This window comes from Melanostigma gelatinosum, assembly GCF_949748355.1.
Source record: "Melanostigma gelatinosum genome assembly, chromosome: 14".
NCBI lineage: Eukaryota > Metazoa > Chordata > Actinopteri > Perciformes > Zoarcidae > Melanostigma > Melanostigma gelatinosum.
The window spans coordinates 20,209,431-20,229,348 of NC_136647.1; the positions used below are offsets into that span (position 1 = coordinate 20,209,431).

The 19,918-nt window shown below is 44.5% G+C and overlaps 1 protein-coding gene across 1 annotated transcript in view; it reads left to right on the forward strand.

Annotated features, from left to right (window-relative positions):
• The window catches only part of uvrag (UV radiation resistance associated gene), an 83,045-nt gene that overhangs the window by 52,836 nt on the left and 10,291 nt on the right, over positions 1–19,918 (forward strand). Inside the window, exon 14 of the mRNA XM_079283203.1 lies at positions 19,836–19,918. This exon is cut by the window's right edge and continues 9 nt beyond it. Coding sequence (XP_079139329.1) covers positions 19,836–19,918 — 83 coding nt within the window. The remainder of the gene's footprint in view (positions 1–19,835) is intronic.

Consider the following 19,918-nt stretch of genomic DNA (forward strand, 5'->3'; position numbering starts at 1 on the left):
AAGACCGTTAACATTTCCCGATGAACACTATCTCCACCTCATTCCCTTTCTTCTGCGATGCCAATGTTTGAGATGGTACGGTCCACACCAGCATTCTGTGAGTCTAGTTGACTCCCTGCAGTGAAACAATGGGCGTTCCATATTTACGCATGAACTCTGTTTTTCCACAGTTGACATTCTTGTAAGCGGTTGTGTGTTTACTCTGCGTTGCTCCACAGGCCTGTGAATCAGACGTGGCTGTGCACGCTCAGTGATTGTGTAACAGTCAGATGTTGGATATCGTGTATTGGTGGTGCGATGATTACGCTTGTTCGTTGGTGCAGCGCTGCTGCGTCTGTTACTCGGACTAATGTTTGTTTTATGTTGCACACTATGCTGCAAAGTCGATGTACTTCCATCGTCCTAGTGTGAAATACATTGTACATGCACAGGAACTCTAATCTGGATTTCTTTTCTCAAATGCTTTGCAAATTTTCCTCTAATCATATATTTACTATATTATACCAAACAGGACTGAATTAGCTATAATGGTAAAAACATTGTTTTTTTTCCACTGGTCAATTGTGAGATTTTGGGCTACTTTGCTTCCATAACATGTATTCTTACAGAATAGTGGAAATGAAACATAGAAAATACACATTTAGATGTTTATTGTACTACTTTTTTCTATTTGTGTCTTTAGATTTGTCTTAAATTCACCAAAAGTTACCATTAAATAATGCCTAATTTGCATATTTCGGCATAACATTTCAAAATATGTGTAATACATAATTGTCTTAATATTTATCAACTGCGGAGGTTTCATGGTGATATCGATTTGTTAAATTATTTAACCTATTATCCTGTTGTGTCTTTAAAATGTATGTAATTTAAAAAACATATCTTTAAATGCCGTTTTCTCTATATGCACGTACATCCATTTCATTTCTCTCTATGTTGTGAAGGTTTTTACAGAGAGGTTTGTTCATACATCATTCATAGCCTCATTTACATCACATTTTATTACTTAAAACATGGCAACATTTTAATTAAATTTAGTTTTTTTGGATTGATGAAGTGATACAAAGAGATATCCAAAATTGCATCTGTAAAATAATTTGACTATATATGACCTTTTATATATGTCAACAAAATGAACCAATCATTTTGTACCCGGCTTTATCCAATGCTCAGATTACTTTTGTGTAAATGTATGCAATAGAATGCCTTAATTTGCATATTTAAACATAACATTTTAGGAAACTTTTTAATACATAAATAATTGTCTTTAAGTAATCAACTAGGGCAGTTTCATGGTGATATCTGTTAGTTCAAATGTTTTATGGTGTCTTCTCTTAAGGATCCTTCATCCCAGCTAACAGAGATCATTTATTTATTGGCTCTATCTGTCCACATTTGCGATACTTATTGCCATTTATTCACTCGTCCATCGCTTGAATTCCTTTGCATTGGAATGGGAACACTTTTATACCGAGCTATCCCAGATTTCCTCAGAAGCCGGTTGGTCTTTCTCTCCTTGTCCAACTCAGGCTTGCGGTGAAAGACTCACTCCTTGGTACTTTCCAGAAAAAACGTTCCAGAAGAAAAGGATAAGAAAAAGCGATGATTACATCTCCAGTGTCCAAACAGACTCCTCCGTGTTCAGAAATCATAATGCGGCCAAGTGTAGGCCACGCTGTTTGTTTACCTGAACCCTGGACCAGGGCTCCACCACCATCTCTCACTTCCAGACAGCCTGGAAGTAATCAGGCCATTTCAAACGCCTGCTGCCACTCATTGTCTCCATCCCTCCAGAACAGCCACATCCGTTTTCCATTTCACAGGGATTGATATGATAAAACGCATAATGGGTGGGACAGACGGCAGAAAATGTAGCGCCAAGCCAACGTACGGTAATATATACGTCACTCTGAGTCCTAACAGGAAGGAGGAAACACAGAATGAGTGAAGTTCTCTTCAAGGCCACGCCACAAACGTGTGTGTTTCTGCTTCAGCGCGGTGAAGAACAACCTGAATCGGCTCCGAGCGTCCTCTCCCACATGGCCACATGCTGTACAAATCTTGGGTAATCTCCCCCTTGTATGGAATGAAGTTATCAGCCCCTGAGTCTGACAATGTGTTTTGCATTTGGACGCCATTAAGGTGCCACTTTTAACCAGATCTCCGTACTCCGCTGACAGTAAAAAGCACTTCATTAGCGTACTTTATTTGTCACGGTTTAAGCGAGGAATTATTCTTGGCAGGTCATAAGTGGGTTAAGCTGAGAGCGCCGTGGGTTGAGTTGAGAGATTGTTCAGCGGCCTGACACAGACAGTAGGCTGACGGCCGTCTGCTCTCTCCCTCTGGTGATTGATGCAAAGAGAGAGGAGGGGAGTCTGTTTTCATAATGCTGCATTTAAGATTAGATCAGTCAAAAGGTTGTAGTCTGAAGCCTACAGTGCATTATACAGACACTATCTGAATATTATTATGATAATAGGGGTGCATTAAATAATGCAGATTATAGGTGAATTAACATCAAATGTAAGTGTTTTTTTTTTCTTAGTTTCCCTTTACCTGCAGTATACGTGCTGTATGTATCCGTACATTTTCATAAGTAAGCGAAAAGGAGCTTCTTGGTAGCCGAGTGGTTACAGTGATGCAACTGCAATATAAGCTCCTCCCATTTCTACACCGTCACTGTCAAATAATGGCGCAAACGCAGCTTTACAGCTGCTAAACAAGAAATTCACTTCGGCATCGACGCCTCGTCGCCTGTAACCGCTGCCGTTTGGTACAAACTGTGGTTTGTTTCTTGGCCCAGTCTGAGCACATTATGTGTGGTGAGAAGCTTGACCAGCTCCCCACACTGCCACCGGATGAGTCACTAGCGAGAACTTATATTTACTGGAGATAAGAAGTGTTTTTCTACACTGAAGAAACCGCCTGTAGGAAAAAAGGAGGAGAAGAAGAAGAAAAAAGCTCCCAGTGGTTTAGTCGTCCCGTGGTTTTCTGAAGCTCCTTGTTCAAGCTACCTATTAACCAAACCCAGGCCTTAATGTATGGGTTTTCATAGCCCTACTGTGTGGTCCCTGTTTTCCATCAACAAACTTCTGTTGTTAGCTACAGCTCACATCCAGTGCCACTCATTGGGCAGAGCGGGTTGTTGTGGGACCCTTTTTACAACCAGAAGCAGGAGAACCCTTTTCTATAAAGGGATATTTTCCACCCACTGCTGTATCAGGGAGATTGTGGAAAGGCTGCAGTGGGCTCGCAAAGCCTCAACCGCCCCGCGGGTCCCTCGACGCTCCAGGCCTGCACCAGCACGACGGACAGAGAGTGGTCGTCGAAGTCCGTCGGCCATAAGTAGCGATTCACAAAGAGGGTCTCAGGCCGCGGTTGTGGGCGTGTGCGTCACCGTCCTGAGGTTTCCAGCGTGGGGGCGTGTGCGAGGCTGTCGGTGCGCTGCGATTATGCCTGAGCCCCAGGGTTTTATGGGAATTCCTCTGGACAGCCACCTCTGACTTTATGAAACACTTAAATCCCTCCTAATTGAATTTCCACATTTTGGTTTGTAGTTCCAGGTTTTGTCCATCAGTGCAAAGGAGCACCAGAGCAGCTAGCTCCACTGAGTATAAGGATGGAAGTAAATGTTAGTCCTGTGTCTGTGTGAGTGTTTAGGAGAGCAAGAGTGAGTTTCATATGTGCAAAAGTATTCCGTTTCTGAATTGATAGGACATTTTATCCCATAACATCATCATAAATAGTTGAGATCTGGAGACGACGTGTTAAGTGGCATGTTTCATTCACTTTTATCGTCTCTCCTCGTCGGTCAGTGGAGTCGTGTTCTGATCATCATCTCAGAATATCTCCTCCCCGCAGGTCAGACTGTGGCTTCCACTGGCAAAGAGTTCTGAAATACGACGGCTTTGCTGTGATTCCGGGTGTTTGGGAAAGCGTTGGCCGCTCCGCTCCGTCATTTACTTAATAGCGCGTCTGCAGTTTCCAGCTGCTTTGAATTTGTAGCCGAGGCCTGTTTGTTTGGAGCCCTGCTCTCCTGATGTGCTCCACCGCTCGGCTCCGGGCCTGTCTGAAGTCCCCTTCGCTTGCAGAGAGCTTCTCTGTTGCGACTGAACCCGCTTTACGTTTCTATGGTAATATCTAAAAAAAAGTCCACTTAGGTTAGAAGGAAACTAACTGCTCTGTAGATGAAAGGAAAAGTGAGAAAGACGTCTTCCCTGGAGGTTACATCTCTCGCTGTGATCGTAGTTATGTCATTGTGTGTGTAAAATATCAGCATTTTCGGTTCCTTCAGTTTTTCCTCTTGTTGACGTACAAAACAAAAGAGTTCTCTCTGCTTGTGGGCTGTTTTTGTCAGGCCAGGCTTTCCTCCTGGGGGCCCCCACCAATGTATCCAAAGAATGGCGAAGGGCAGAGACCAAGTATATTTTATGTCGGCATGTTTAGAAAAACTTGTTTTTCTTGTTAATTCATCAAACCCTGTGTGCTGTCACATGGGTGTTTGGGAGTAGAGGTATTCAGTCATGAGCGGAGGCCTCGCTGCGGCTCAATGACGCTGAACAGCTCTCAGAATAAAACAATGCTGGCCTCATCTGGTCAGTATTTGAAAGAATATCAGCCGGCTCTGTGTGTTACTCGGTGCCGTTTCTTGCTGCCATGTGGGTTTCATTACAGCCCTTTGACTCCGGCCAATCGGCAGCTTTGCATCTGAATTAGCGCAGTTCTTTCAGTGGCACTCATTACCGTGTTAAGGGAGTCAGAGTTTCTTTCCCCTATTTATTTATTTATTTTTTATCAAGTTAATGTCAGCGTTGGTCTCTTTCTCTGAATGTCAGTCGCTCCAACACTCCCCTCCATCAAGTACAATCCCACCTCATTAGGCCAGTGTGTCTCTCCATCACCCTCTGATCTCAGCCTCCATTACTCCGCCAGGAGGAGAGGATACAGCTCTGGTGTCATCAACTATGCCACCCAGCCACTGCCTTGTGTCTTTATTAATGAAGAGTCTGTGATGAGCCGAGGCCTGCTGTCCCAGAGGCCCAATAATCGTTTTACAGTTATTGGGGGAAAGAGGGGCTAAGTGGCTCATGAAAGCAGCTGTTAAATAAACACCAGCTCAAGTAAAAAAAAAAGAAAGAAAAAAAGAGGCTGAGTGGGAGTTCCTTTGAAAACAATTTGTGTAAAAGATGTTTCCTTTGAATTCGAACAACAGTTATTTCCAAGATATTGTCTGTATGAGCACTGTAAAAGCATTGCGTAAATGCGCTGCAGGAATACATAAAAAAAGTGCATGCAAGCACATTTTTCCTTAAACAACTATGCACACTGGTTCTGATGCGAATCATCTGCATCGGGCTTTCCATTCCTAAACTAAAACTCTACACACAGAGGATGTCTAAGGGGCTGACGTTAACTACACAATGCATAAATACAATTAGATGCTAACATTAGCCTTGTTCTGTGAACATATAATGTCAGCAAGTGCATATCGGCGACATTATTATAAGACATTCTTGGGCGATCGTGGGCCATTTATAGTCCTTTATTTGGTAGGTTAGGTGTTTATTTGTCAGGCGTACGTTATTGGGTGTTGTGAAGGGGACTGCCCGTTGTTCCGAAGGCACATTATTCCGAATCACCAATAGTCTGAGAGTCCATTTCTCTCCCCCTCGCACAAATGTTCCATGGGGGTGTGCAAGCATTCATGAGAACCCACTAAATCAGCTGTTATAACATTCAATGTCAACATTAGCATATGACGCTGCGTTAGGAATTCTGACAATTCCTAAAATGATTTTGTTGAGGTGTGTGTGTGTGTGTGTGTGTGTGTGAGAGAGAAAGGTTTAGTTCCAGTTAAACACAAGCGTTATGCTTGGATTCAGTTTGATTGCATCTCAACTGTTCCGTTTGTTGTTGCGCTCCAGATTGTTACTCACCCAAGTATGACTCCAGAAAAGGCATCTCTAAAGTTTAAGTGGACAAGTCGTCGCCAATACTGACGTCGTCCCCATGGAAACGAGTTAAAACACGTCTCGGCCAAGTCGTTGGCTTTTCAGAGCAATTAGGATGCCGTCCACAGAAACTGCACCCAACTACAAATATAAACACAAATGCACACGCTGTAATTATATAATGTCAGCTCATGTGTTTGGCTTTTTACGCGCTCGGAGTCTAAAGCCTCACGACCGCTTGCAGCACAAAGTTATTCTTGAGAGGAGGAGAGTATTTCTGTGAGAACCAGGCGGCCGGAGAGGTTGATAATTCACCTCCACCATTCCTGATTTCCTCAGAAGCCTGTTGGTCTTTCTCTCCTTGTCCAACAAGGGTCAATTGATGGTTAAGTAAACTGAAATAGTTATTTTAACCAAGAAAAAATAATAAATATTGTTTACTAATTATTAGTAATGCTATAATTTGTTATTTTAACAGTTTATTGCTGCACATATTATCATTACGTTCCATACAATATTCAGTATTTGTTAATGATTATCATATTTGTAAACAACCCAGTTGCCAAAATTCTTTTGTTGCATTTTACGTTGAATCCATCGATAAAGAATTACATCGATAGATGTACATGTGATGTTTGTAGATGTTTCACAAAAACATTTTGAAGCTTTACAAATCATTTGCTAATCACTACCAGATAATATGGTAGATATAATGTGTATATAGCAATGAACTGTTCAGAGACAGTAAAATAACCATCAAACCAAACAATGGTTACTATAGTTATCGTGTTACCTTGTACCACGGCTAATCTTTCTGAAGCTGCAGCGCTTTGGTTTTTATGAATTGGCCGTTTCAGGAGAGCAGGATTTCACTTTAGCCTTCAATTCAGCAGTGGCCTCGTTCCAGCTCATTAGAGAGCTAGAAACCACACGTTCAACCTCACACTCTCTCCCTCATGCTGAATTAATGGAACAATCCACATAGTTTGCTACCGTGTGTGTGTGTGTGTCAGTTTCTGCCCCGCTCTTCAAGTCCGAAGCGTATTTGGTTCCTTGAGAATTATTTTTTTAAATTCAGCCATTTATGTATTATTTTGTATGTTGTTTATTTAATATGAAAATCTTTTTTTCTGGAGAGTTGCTGGAAACAAAGTGGAGCATCATTATGAATACTATATAGGTTGTTGTCTTCTGACTGTACAGGGAATGTTCTGTATTGTGTGTATTATACTACAGTATATTACAGTGTGTTTATTTGGCTGTAGTACATGGAGGCTGGAGAGAAAGTGTAGCACATGCATCTAATCATTATCCTCCCGGGCAAACAAGTTGTGAGCTGTTATTATTCAGCATGAAGCTGAGCGGGTTGAACTCCGGATAGCACTCAGTCTGAGGACATTGTGAACTTGGATCCGCCAGTCTAATCACAGATTACACCATTTTATCTGATTATAAACAAAACAGCAAACGCTCCACGTGTAGTTGTGTTTTGCAACAAGTATTTCTCGGGTAAGGCCACATATTGTGTACAGTAAATTGACCTTGATTTTATTAAGCCATTCATTATGACCAAATCTCTCTGTATTGGACTAACACTGCAGCCAAAGCTGCACTGCAAACCAAACTTTTGACACTATGCAGGGTCACAGTTGAACAAACCCAGATGAGCGGAGAACGCTCCAGGCTCTCCAAGGTAAACCGGACACGGCCTTTACTCCTCCCGTACCGTGGCAGCTTTCAACCTGATACTTGGAGCCAAAGAAACAGAAAGCCAAGAGTTCCTCATTTTCTTCTGTTTATGGTACGATTATGCTGCGTTTTCATTTTCATGCCTTTATGGAGAAATCATTTTTATCGCTATTCTATTTGCGGAACATACACAATGGATTGTACTGCACAATTTGACTTGGACTAAGACTAGAGAAGGTGAATTTAATTTCATGAAGTCATTACTGTTATTTCCTTTTTGCTAGAAGAGTGGCACTCAGCCATCTTACGATAAGATCTTACCCCCGCAGACTGGCCAATCATAGCGTAGCATCAGCCATCTATAAGGTAAAAACCTGTGCGGCTAACATGAGCACATCATTAATTAGCGTCAGCTTTGAAACCACTGTTCACTGAAGCCGTACCGTTCTGTCCAATGTTCTTGTGTTGGAGTTCATTCTGAAGCTCGACGTGGACTTTGCCAGCAGCTCTCGCAGAGCCGACCGCTCAGATCTATTCTTCCAGAGCTCAGGTACAGCTGATCTGTCTGCTTACAACTAGGATGCCTGCTAATGCTTCATATGTTCCTAACATTATCCCGATGGCTCTGGCTGGCTCCCACACAGATGCTCACAAAAAATTACAATTTTGCAAAACTTCAGCGCATCCTGTGTGCATAAATGCACGTTCAAGACAACATAGGTACGTTATATTGCATGTGATACACAAAGCTTAATCCTTCACCGTGCGGATGTTTGAAAGATCTCTCGTTTTCCGATTTATAGTTTTAGCCTCACCAAGCCCAATTCCTCCTCAGAGCAGTTTGATGCTGCGTGTTTAATCCTGGTGGAATAGTAGCAGGATGTGTCTGGAAATCCCTTTGAACTGTGAAATCTTGGAAGCCTCAGCTTTAATCCGGGGCTCTCTGATTACTGTTTTGATAGGGCATGTAGTTGGCTAGTCAGTTGGACTGTAGGCCAGACATGGTCATTTTTCTGTCATCAAGGTTGTATTCATACTTGACAAATAGCTTCTATGAAGCAGGCTGAACGTGGTTCAACAACGTAGTTAGCCAGATGCAAACGTTTGCTACTTTTACGTCTTGAGGAATTGTGAGAAACAACCAAAGTGAATCCCAGGTCGTTTATCATCCATTCTTCATCTCTTGTTTTGGCCCACTCGCGCTTTGGACTTGTTAAAATAACTGCAGACATTTATTTGGATAAGTAGCGCTCGTCAGCCGTCACTTTGAAACCCATACGTTTTGAAAGTCAGTGAGTGGGACAGATGAAGAGGAACGTACACAATATGGCAGCCCAGGCTCTCCCTGTGACCTCCAATCCGGTGGTAACACTAATAGAAAAATCTCAGTCGTAAAGGCATCCACAAAATAAAGAGGAAGCGAAGAACATATAATGCGCCCATTCACAAGCAGCGGAAGGGAGAGAAATTGTGGGCAGCACGAGGCCAGGATAGGCACCTGCCCACAAACCATATATTCATCCCCCTCTCTGGCCTACTGGTTTCCTTGGGGCCTTGTGGAAACAACACGCATAAAAAAAGATTTCCCCTGTAAAATACCACAACACTTTTATTCCAAATAATAAAATGAGTGTGATCAGACTCTAAATTGAAATAATGCTTTAGCATCTATATTTGGCAGCTTTATTTAAAAGCCGGCGTACTACAACGAGGGCAAAGTTTGTTGCGTTTTTTTTCAGGAGCACTTTCCTTCATTTGTGTATCTTTCCACGCGAAGGACGAGACATTAGACCTGTGCGGAGTCCAGGCTGTCCTCCATTCCTTCCAGTCACCCGTCACACATCTTGTGCCTTTCCCTGTTTGGCACCGTTCGCCCTTCAACGTCCGTGGTGTCTCTTAAGAACCCGCTCCGTATGCTTTGAATTTGAAGTCTCACCCAGGGCACCGGGAGTCCTTGGTGAGAGCTGAGGATTGATGATGGCCCTGCATGCCAACACTGCTAACAGGAAGTTGACCCCAGTGTTGTGACTTCACAAACGGGGTCAGCCCCTGGGTGGGTTTCGTGTTACTTACCAGCAATAGCCGGGCTCTAGTGTCACAGTGATGAGGGACCATTAGCCCTCGAGGACCAGAGCGTCCCTCAAGGACGGTGGCTCGTCCAATAGGTGTCACTGTAGCACACAACACTCATCAGCCTCCTCTGCATGCTGACTGGCATACACAGACTAAATAACCACATCATGAAGGGATGTCATTAAGACCGTAGGCATGGCGGTACCCGCCTCCCACCCGCCCCGCGGTGATTGGGGTCAGAGGAGACTGACATTAGTCTCTTGTCACCGGTGGTCCCCCCCCTAACAGAATTTCCTATTCATCTCGCACAGCCTTTCCCGTAATTATGTAAATCTGTTGACTGAATTTGGCGGCAATACGATACGCAGCAAAGTGTAACGACAAGTACCGCGGCGGAAGAATCTGGTTTGAGTTATCGGGCCGCGTTTGAATCGGACCTGAGCACCACACCTGTATTGCATTACCACAGTGTGGTAGCAGACAGAGCGGAGGGGAGAGCAAAAGGAGCAGAGTTAGAGGATGTTAAATGAAGTGGAAGAAACCTCCAGTACGCGATATTAAAAACAGTTTTGCTTGTTTGAAATTGCAACAGAGACGGGAAGTGCAAAGAATATTACATTTCAGCTGTCGAGGAAGTGCTTAAACATGTCCTACCATGCAGTCAGGCAGTTCCCATGGACACGCGTGTGTTGAGTTTGCTTTGGTTCTTAAACATCGTACGGTGATAAGGCCGCTGCTAAATTCAATAACTTAGTCAAACACCATAATCTCACACATAGCGCTCCACTATCTGCTATCTAATCGTCTGGAGGTGTGGATATGTTGATGAAAGTGAACGGCTCTCGAGAGGACTCTGAAAGGCAATTTGTGTCGAAGTTGCAATGAGTACAGTTTTCCCGGCCTGTGGCACAAAATCATCGTGGAGTTTGCAAAGCTGACCAGCAAATTCACCAAATGTCAGGCTTTGAGAACTCCCCCTCCTGACAAACGACACCTTTTCATATTTAATTTTAGCTCCGCTGCAGTTATCTGGCTCAGAGCAAGATGATGATAATTATCACATAAGGTGATAATTGTGATTTGATACGCTGTAGATCAGTTACAGGCCTTTATGAGCTGAGCTTCTAGATCGTCTACCTTGTTCACGAGAAGAGTTCATGTGACTCTTTGGAGTTCACGAGTTGCGACGTGTTTGTTCTCAGAAATGGCGGAGGCCTTGGGAGTTCATTGTTCCAGTGGATGGTTAGTTAATTGTTAATACATTGTAATTTTAGTCGTATACAGTTTTTCTTTGTCATTTGATCACATGTCTGAGGAAACTGTTGATATTCTCAGCGGCCTCATCTTTTCCCTCTGTCATTACACCTTTGCATTTCGCTAGCTTGCTAGCTTTAGCTTGCCCAGCAGCGCTGTTCTCACAACTGAACCACTTGGCATTCACGCCTTCCTGATTTCTTCGCACAAACCCTCCAGCTTAAGAGTTCCTACAGTTTGTTGTGTTGGAGGTTTACTTCGTCTGAACACTTTGATGAAAACAAAGAAGAAGTAATAACGTGATACTTCAATCATGTGGTGCTGCGTCTCTTTCTGTTTGGAACGTTTGAAGTCGGGCCATTTGGAGGAACAATAATTTCGCCGATGATTATCGTAGTGGGCCACGGCCCGAGTCATTATGTTGGACTGTGAACATTTCAGTACGGCATGTTCTTGCTCAGTCCACATCCAGTGTAGGAAGTGGGAATGTTGGGAAATTAAATTGTAATTTTAACTCAAAATGTCGCATTGGGAAATCAAGAAATACCTTTTTGAAAGGCATGTTTGAGACAGCGGGGATTCCTCCCACTGTGAATATGTGGGAAGATATTTTCTGCGGTAAGCAAAGGCCTGTGGTGTTTATGGATCCAGATTCCCAGTTTGGCTCAAAGACTGGATGATGATGATGACCGTGGCACGTATTCAAGGCCAGAAAACTGCTACGGGTTTAAGGGAAGCGAGTTTCTGTTGCGAATGAATTATACGACTCTAGCCAGACTCAAACAACTTCTCGGCCCGGCTCTGTATATTTATTGAGACACATGAAAGGCTGCGGTGATTAATCAAGTTGGATTTCATATTCAACGCAGCACCACATGATTGTTTAGGTTTTGAGCCTCCATTGCACCATGTGAGGCTTCACCTACCGTCGTACGACACAGAGCTGCAAACAACGAGGATGTAGCTGTAAATACACAGCGAGGGGGAAACAGCAAGGAGCAATAAGAGTCAACGTATCATTCTCACATTCTCCTTCTCCTGTGAAACTTATTTACAATCATTCTTTCACTCCACGTCACAGCTCCCATCTGCAGCCGCTTTGTCTCGGGTCGTTTTTGTACACGTCCTGGTCAACATTTGACTGTAACTTATTTAGTGGATGAGTGAAGGCTGCACAGGGCCAGTTTCATTATGTGCCCACAGTAAGCCAGATGGGCGGAATCATTGGAGCACCGCGCTGTAGCCAACGTAATCAACCATTTCAAATCCACCAGTGAGCTAGAAAGAGCTTCTCAGAGGGAGGGAGGGAGGGAGGGGTCCTGTGGATATTGATGCAAAATGCATATGAAGAAGATGCTGATAAGACCAGAAAGTACAATCATTCTAAAGAGTCTTTTATGGGCATTAGAGGTCCTGTGTGTATTTGTTATCTTGCATTATCGCCCCAAAACATTGCTGGTTTGGCTTCAAGTACCTGTGTGTGTGTGTGTGTGTGTGTGTGTGTGTGTGTGTGTGTGTGTGTGTGTGTGTGTGTGTGTGTGTGTGTGTGTGTGTGTGTGTGTGTGTGTGTGTGTGTGTGTGTGTGTGTGTGTGTGTGTGTGTCCAATTGCAAAAACATTCATTCTTAACACAAAGGTTTAAAACTTACACACGCGCGCGCGCGTGTAAGTTTTGCCAGCATTTCTGTTACAGCTGTCAGAAGCGAGACATGCACCAAACCGGCGGCTGCCTTTTCTCACAAGCTTTTGGGTGAGAAGTGAATTTCTTAATGATACTTCCTCAAAGTCATGACTTGAAGCCAGTTGTATTAATTAATCTCCAAGTGCCCACTGATTCGTTTGCAGTGCACTTATTGTATCTTAATATTAGCGACACAACTAAGACATTCTTGGCATGGGACAGGATATGAATATTTCAGGTTATGCTTATTCTGGCCACAATTGTTGCGATTCACGATATTATCAAATATGCTTAAATCGACACTAAAACATACTGGAGTAACTTTAATTTACAGTTTGTAAAGAAGGCGAAACAAATATTTATATTGCATCTTTTGTAGTGAAAATCAAACAATCTTGAATGAGGTGATCATAAATCCCCTGCATAAATATCGAATAAGTCAAGTTTAAAAAATGATGAGCCTTTAAGTTGGCTCTTCCATACATGATCATTCCTCCAGACCTATTTTTCAAAATCAGTGTCGTTCTTTGCACTTCTCTACCATGACAGCGAGGTAGAAGCTTTTTCAAGTAATTTGTGAGTATATTCATATTCACGATTAAATGGAAATCCACCATGATAAACTTATTGATTGTTTTTTATCGTGAAGCTTTTTTAAATTATTATTCCATTGCTCATAACTACAAACACTGCAAAGCAGAAAGTAGAGTTCAAGTAACATTGTGAAGAACGGTTTCCGTTGTAACTACCTAGTTGTCACTTGCTGGTTCAGCTGCGAGGTGAGAAATGAAATATAATTCATTGTTTTATTTCCCATGTTCAGAGCAATAGTGGAGCATAGTTCTGTTATGTTGTAGGTTTTGGGGTAACACAAAAACACGTGAGGCCACAAAAGATAACGCCAGTGCTGTCATTCTTCTGGACGAGTCAAACTGTTTATTGAAATGTCAAAACAAAAGATCAGACAGAAAATCTCTGCATCTGTAAATACGGCGTTCTGATGGACGTCCTAACCAACCATATGAGCCTGCTGAGGTGAATGAGTTGTTTACTCCTGTAAAGCTGGACTTCCAAAGGTTGGCAACAACAGATCTGCTGGCAAAGATCCCCGAGCTCACAGAGCGGTAAACAAAAACCCCGTAAGATAATTGGATCGATGTGCCACTGTGTGAGGTGATCGTAGGGAAACAAACAGACAGGCGTAATGAGAGGATTAAAACAGGAACATGCACACGCTGATTTAATGAGGAGAGTAAAACTTCACCTGCTGCCATCGGGGAAGTTTAGTCCGGTGTGAAACTAATCATCTGCAGGCAAATTCCTGGCTGGAGTTAATAATGGCTCCGTGAGCTTTGTGTGGGGTATGTGGTTTACATGCACCAGCCAAACGGCTCCAGAGGACACCATGGATGCTCAAACACCAAAGAAATCATGCTCTCACGAGCCAAGGAACTGCTGGTTATTCAACATTTTATTGCATTCCTCACTTGAAGGTACATGTATTCAAATGTTTGAGTAAGGGCCCGTAATATACAGCACCACCTGTATCAGTCCAAATAGAAGTGAACGCAACATTAGCTGACAGTACGGTGCGTCATACTCTAACACAGTCTTCTCGTGAGGGTCAGATTGTAATGGTCATTGGAGTAGTTTAGTTTTAACTACAGTAATTGTGTGTTTTAACTTCCACAGACTAGTTAGCAGTGTGACCGACTACTTCTTTGTTTGGGGCGGGCAGGTCTCTGGAATGCTGTTAGCTTTGGCTCAATAATTAGCAGCCAAGCGTGCAGACTTCATCGCACTTCCTGGCCGGATCAGTAGAAATGACGGGACAAGCGCGACAGTACACTGTAGTCCAGACCGACGTCCATAATTTGTTGCAGGATGTTTTCTTACACCGCGGCATCGTTCAGCTCTTATAACATTATTTGTTTTTACAGCTTGTTTTTTTTTTCCTTCCCTGGTATGTAAGCTCTTCATGAATCATGTCATCCTAACCAGAAGAGGCACAGCCCGTGAAATACTGTCGATGGCAGGTTATCTCCCACGGCTCCACTTCTCTACATATCAGGTCGATGTATCTCTGGAGACTTGTGTCTGTGTCAACCTCCCTGCTCTCTGCTGAAGTATCCAGTCCACAGTTAGACCAGAGGGACGGTGGAGGGAGGAACACCTGGTTATCCCCTCTATAACAAGCTGTCATAGGACCTAATGAGCTCCCTGATTATCCCCCCCAGGGACTACGTACAAGCGATGCACTCTGTAAAATAAGCTTTTCTATTTTTACCCCAGTGGACAAAAGCCTGCTGATTATGAATCACAGGGTAATAGTCCATGATGCAGGTCAGACATGCACAGGATACTCCCAGGTTTGATTTTTGAGACTTTTAACCCTCTTGACACATGAAACGCAACGCTCCTGATGAAAACACCCTGCGTCCCAGACAGGCTTTCCTCCAGCGACGGTGGAAGTCCGCCTGTCAAACGATGCTCATGACGCGCACCGGGGGAACCGTTGGGATGTCCGCTGCTGACAAGTGGCTTTTGTTTTTTGTTTTTCACCTGGGCACTTCTTCCTCCACCGCGTCATCGCCAATAAACCTCAATGTTCTCTGCGGCCCGCCCACATTCGCCGGCCTGATGTGAGGGTGATTAGCACTGACAGACCCGGGGAAACAGAGATACGTGGCATCAGCCGGGCCGTGTTTGTTTAGCCTCTGCACAGAGCTCGGGGAAAACAAGCAGGTTTGTTGCCAAATGATAGGTGGCGTGTTCTGTAAACGGACTGGTTTCCCGCCGGCTCTAGTCAGCCTCGGAGTGTTTACTCCGGTGGATTGGCAGACCGGGACTGTATACACCGCTGCATTCTTTGGGCTGATACTTTATCCTTGAGACGAATGAGGATGATGAGTCGCTCATCCGCTGGACTCTCACACAGGCTCATACCAAACCTCTCAGTCATACCCGCTGATTGCTACACATGCTGAGGAATCCCCACAGCCCTGCTTGGCTTTTGTAGAATAGCAAAACAGGGAAGGGAGTGTCCAGACACAAAGGTGTGAGCAGCGACAGGGGGAAGACCTGGCCGGATCTGTTTCACTATGTCATCATGTGAAAGGCCCCCCCTCCCCCAACCCCCGTCTTCCAACTCCTCTCGCCTTTCAGCCTCCCTCAATGGGCCCTGGGAATTTCTCACCACGATCTGGTTAGCCCCATCACAAAGAAGCCCGTGGCCAGCAGCTTGAAAGCACTGTTCCTGTACACATAAGCACGAGCACGCAAGGGACTCCGCCAGCATTCATCACGGTGATGTATGAAAGGGAAACGAGGAATGACAAGCTGTCTCAGGTGGACTGATTCTGAGCTATTTGTGTGATCTGGTCTGGAGCTGTTGAATTAGGAACCCTCAGAGGTTGTTTCTCGTTGCCGTGTTTGCATAAGAATTCTCACTTCACTGGGTCGCGGACTCAGAAATTACAGCGTAAACCACTTATAGTGATCACGGATACAGTGATCAAGCGCTTATATGGATCAAAAAGCTTGGGACAGAATCAGTCCTATACAAGTCAGGTAGTCAAATAACTGTGTTCATTTTGGTTCTTTACGTACATGACAACATGGAAAACCATTTTAAAGCTATGGTAGGCTCACCTTTTTTATTTTACTCCCATGATACTTTGCCACGAGGTAACGGTAACCCTTCCATCACATATTGAAGGTCCTTCTGGCTGCTTCTCTTTGAAATGGCTTTTTTCCAAAAATTTGAAAGTGTTTATTCAGGGAGTGCAGTTAGTGCCAGTGTGGGCTCCGAGGTAGCTCTGACAGCTTGATGGACTGGCAGCGAGGGGCGGGGCTTAGCGGATGGTCTATTAGACTCTAATAATTAGAGGGTAATCTGCATGAGAAATTAAGAAAAATGAAACTGTTATATATTTATACGCTCATATGGATCAATTTGACCAGGACGTCAATCACAAATCTCAGTTTCTATTCCTGTTGTGTGCAACAGGAATGAATTAGTTGTGTTTCACCTCGTATGAATTACAACACATTGCCTCATATCAGTTACAACACACTCTCAAAGGCCACTTCGGGTGTACAGAACCAGAATCTACACCTTTTCCCCGCTCAGCTGTTTGTTTCAGCCCTACAGTCGAAACCTCATGGCGCCGACAATTAGAAACGACAACCAGCTCGTATGTCTTTAAGCCGCCTCACACGTTTCCTCTCTTTTCCCTCAGATGACACGGCTGGGTCACGAATGTTTTTCTGCTTTTTTGTTCTGCTGTGAGACGAAGGGAGGGGGTTGATGTTTGCAGCGTCCAGGATATATGCCTTCCCAAGACCAAGGCCATGAGCAACATATAAATATACACATAGAAGCACGAAAGGCCGCTCTGGGGGGGAAACGTAACGCAGCTTCCACCAGGGAGGGCCAGACCGCCCAGTTTATGAATATTGATGGCGTCTGGCTGGCTGAGCGCTGGGTCAGCTGCACTACTCCAAACTGTCTGAGCGTGTTTAACACAACTCATCGCAAAGACACCCGGTGCAGGCGGCTCTGCACCGCTGCCAACCAGACACTTAGCTCAGGTGTTGTTGGTGCCCACTGGCAGAGATTTGGCAAACGCGCATGAGTTTCCAGTTGTTCTGTGTCGGCCTGACGGAGGCATACATCATGAGGAGTCCTGGATTCCATTATTTTTTTAATCCCCCTCAGCGAGCTCCATAGTAATGAAGTGAAATGATGTCACCCATCACTCTCCTGTCTTCACCCATATCCAGTATCGGCATATGCTGCGAGCTCGGCAACGTCTCTTCACACGAGGAACACAATAGGAGGCACACATACAAATGCACACTCTCTCTCACTCTCTCTCTCCCCCACACACTCTCTCTCAGACATACAGCCGTGTAATGTGACATAGGGTCTCCTGTCAGACACACAGTGTGGCTATTACACACACTTCAGGGCTCAAGGCGAGTAATGGAATTTATAGATAGCATTTAGTTTCGGCTTCGGACTGAGAAACAAAGAAAGCATACAGCATGTCCAGGGAACGCTGTTTACCTTCGCTGAAGCCATAATATTTATGCTTTGCTCATATCTGGTTCCCGATTTCTGATTCATACTTTCTAGACCGTGACCTTGAGATATGCATGAGATTGGGATTTTCTCTTTTTTTTTTTTTTTAGCATCTGGCCACAGAACAAGCAAGCCCCCCCCCCCTCCAGCCCAATGCTGCTACGCTCTTTCTGTTTCTAAACTGGTGGTGTTATTGATCTTGGCCCAACGCTTCAAACCCAAGTCCGTTGAGCTGGCCCTGTGGACAGCGCAGCGCCGTCATTTGGTCAGACCCCGAGGTTTACTCCGAGCCATGAATGGACCTCTTGTGTTGTTCGCACAGGTTTTGGACCGTTCCATCACCATCTGGGTTTTTTGTGGCGACACCCCTTGTCCCACTGAGCTTCTTTTGATAAAGTCCTCCTCCGATACTGTCATGACTGTCCATTTGAGGCCAGAACACACACACACACATTGATAAAAACACTTGGCACATGTCAAAATTATTATTATTACTGGAGCACTTACGGCGAGGAGCGGGAGGTCGGTGACTGTTGAGTCCACGTCTTCACAGAGACCTGACTCCATCGTGGCGTCCCGGATCAAGCTGCACTTGATGGGCGGACCGCTGGACTCCGGTGGGACGAGAGGAGGTGGACTCTGTGTTTACATCAATGATGCTTGTTTACATTCCTCTTGATGCACTACAGGAATGCACTTCTGTTTTGTCATGTTTTTCTTGCGCTGAAAATGGGCAACAACTGCATTTAGTTGTGCATCCCTGTGCTGCATAATGACAATAAATAATCCTTGCATGTCATGCACACACCGCACCATTCATATCGTACAGTTTACACGTTATCCTGGCAGCTATTCAGACAGAGTGGGATTTGGTTATTCTATGTTGAGTGCAAATTTGACATGCATGCACATGTGGCTGTGAGTGCTCCTTCCTATGCCACACCTCTCGCCATTTGTCAAGCCTTCCCAGAGCCAGTACAGCAGGACTCTAAATAAATATTACGGCAATTACCACAAGGAAATGGGTATTGATGTGCTTTGGGGGCTGCTGATACCCTGAAAACAGTTTGTCTCCTCTTGAACTGTTCAACAAAAAACAGGGAAACGTGACCTTTGCCCCTCGGAGGCTCAAAGATATTTTTCCCTGTAGTTCCTTTATTATCATGCCACTCATCCGTTATGAGCTCGTACACGAAGAAGCCGTTATCCTGTGTGTGTGTGTGTGTGTGTGTGTGTGTGTGTGTGTGTGTGTGTGTGTGTGTGTGTGTGTGTGTGTGTGTGTGTGTGTGTGTGTGTGTGTGTGTGTGTGTGTGTGTGTGTGTGTGTGTGTGTGTGTGTGTGTGTGAGAGAGAGAGAGACACAGAGGCCTCAGAGATATACGCCGGACGTGCGGCGTGATGCTCCTCTGCTGTTCAGTAATATCGGTTAAATAAACTCCGCCGGACAAGCGCTGGCCCGCTGTGACATCACTCAACTGTTGGAGGAGATATTTCTGGCACAGACCGCTGGAGTTTCAAGGTGGCCTTGTTGATTTTTCTCCTTTTTTTTAATTTCTTTGCTGGATTTGATTCTATCATGAAATAAAGCACTGTGGTACAAGGGAGGGGACATTCAAGGCCACATTTAGATGTGGATCCACAGACGAGTGAGGGAGAATCTGCCAGGGGTTCTAAAGTGCTCTCGCTCTCTGCGCCATTTCTTCCAGATGTCTTGACAGCAGGTTTTTTTTTTTTTTTTTTTTTTTTTTTCTCCCCCCTAGCCACCCGCATCTCATCCCCTGTCTTTCCACACACACCTTACGTATTAGCGTGCATGCCTGTTATCAGGGAAGGATGCCCATTGTGTGTCCAGATGAGTAATGGGCCGATGCGGGGGGAGTGTAGAAACGTGTCATGGCGAAAGAATGTCTGCTTCAGACCTCCTGTAGGTGGTATTTCTTTCTTCTCCGAACGACACCCAAACACGGAGACTGTGCACACGTGTGCGAGTGATTCGCTGTAGTGACAGCCCGCCGCACATTATATGTATAAGGTTGAAGGATGCACGACGCGGTAGGTTGTTTGAGGTTAATGACGCGGTGTGTGTGTTCCCTTGTCTTGCAGCTGAGATATCAACACGGCTTGACCACCCCAGACCTGCAGCAGACACTACCCAACCTGAAGAACTTTCTGGAGCACGGCCTGCT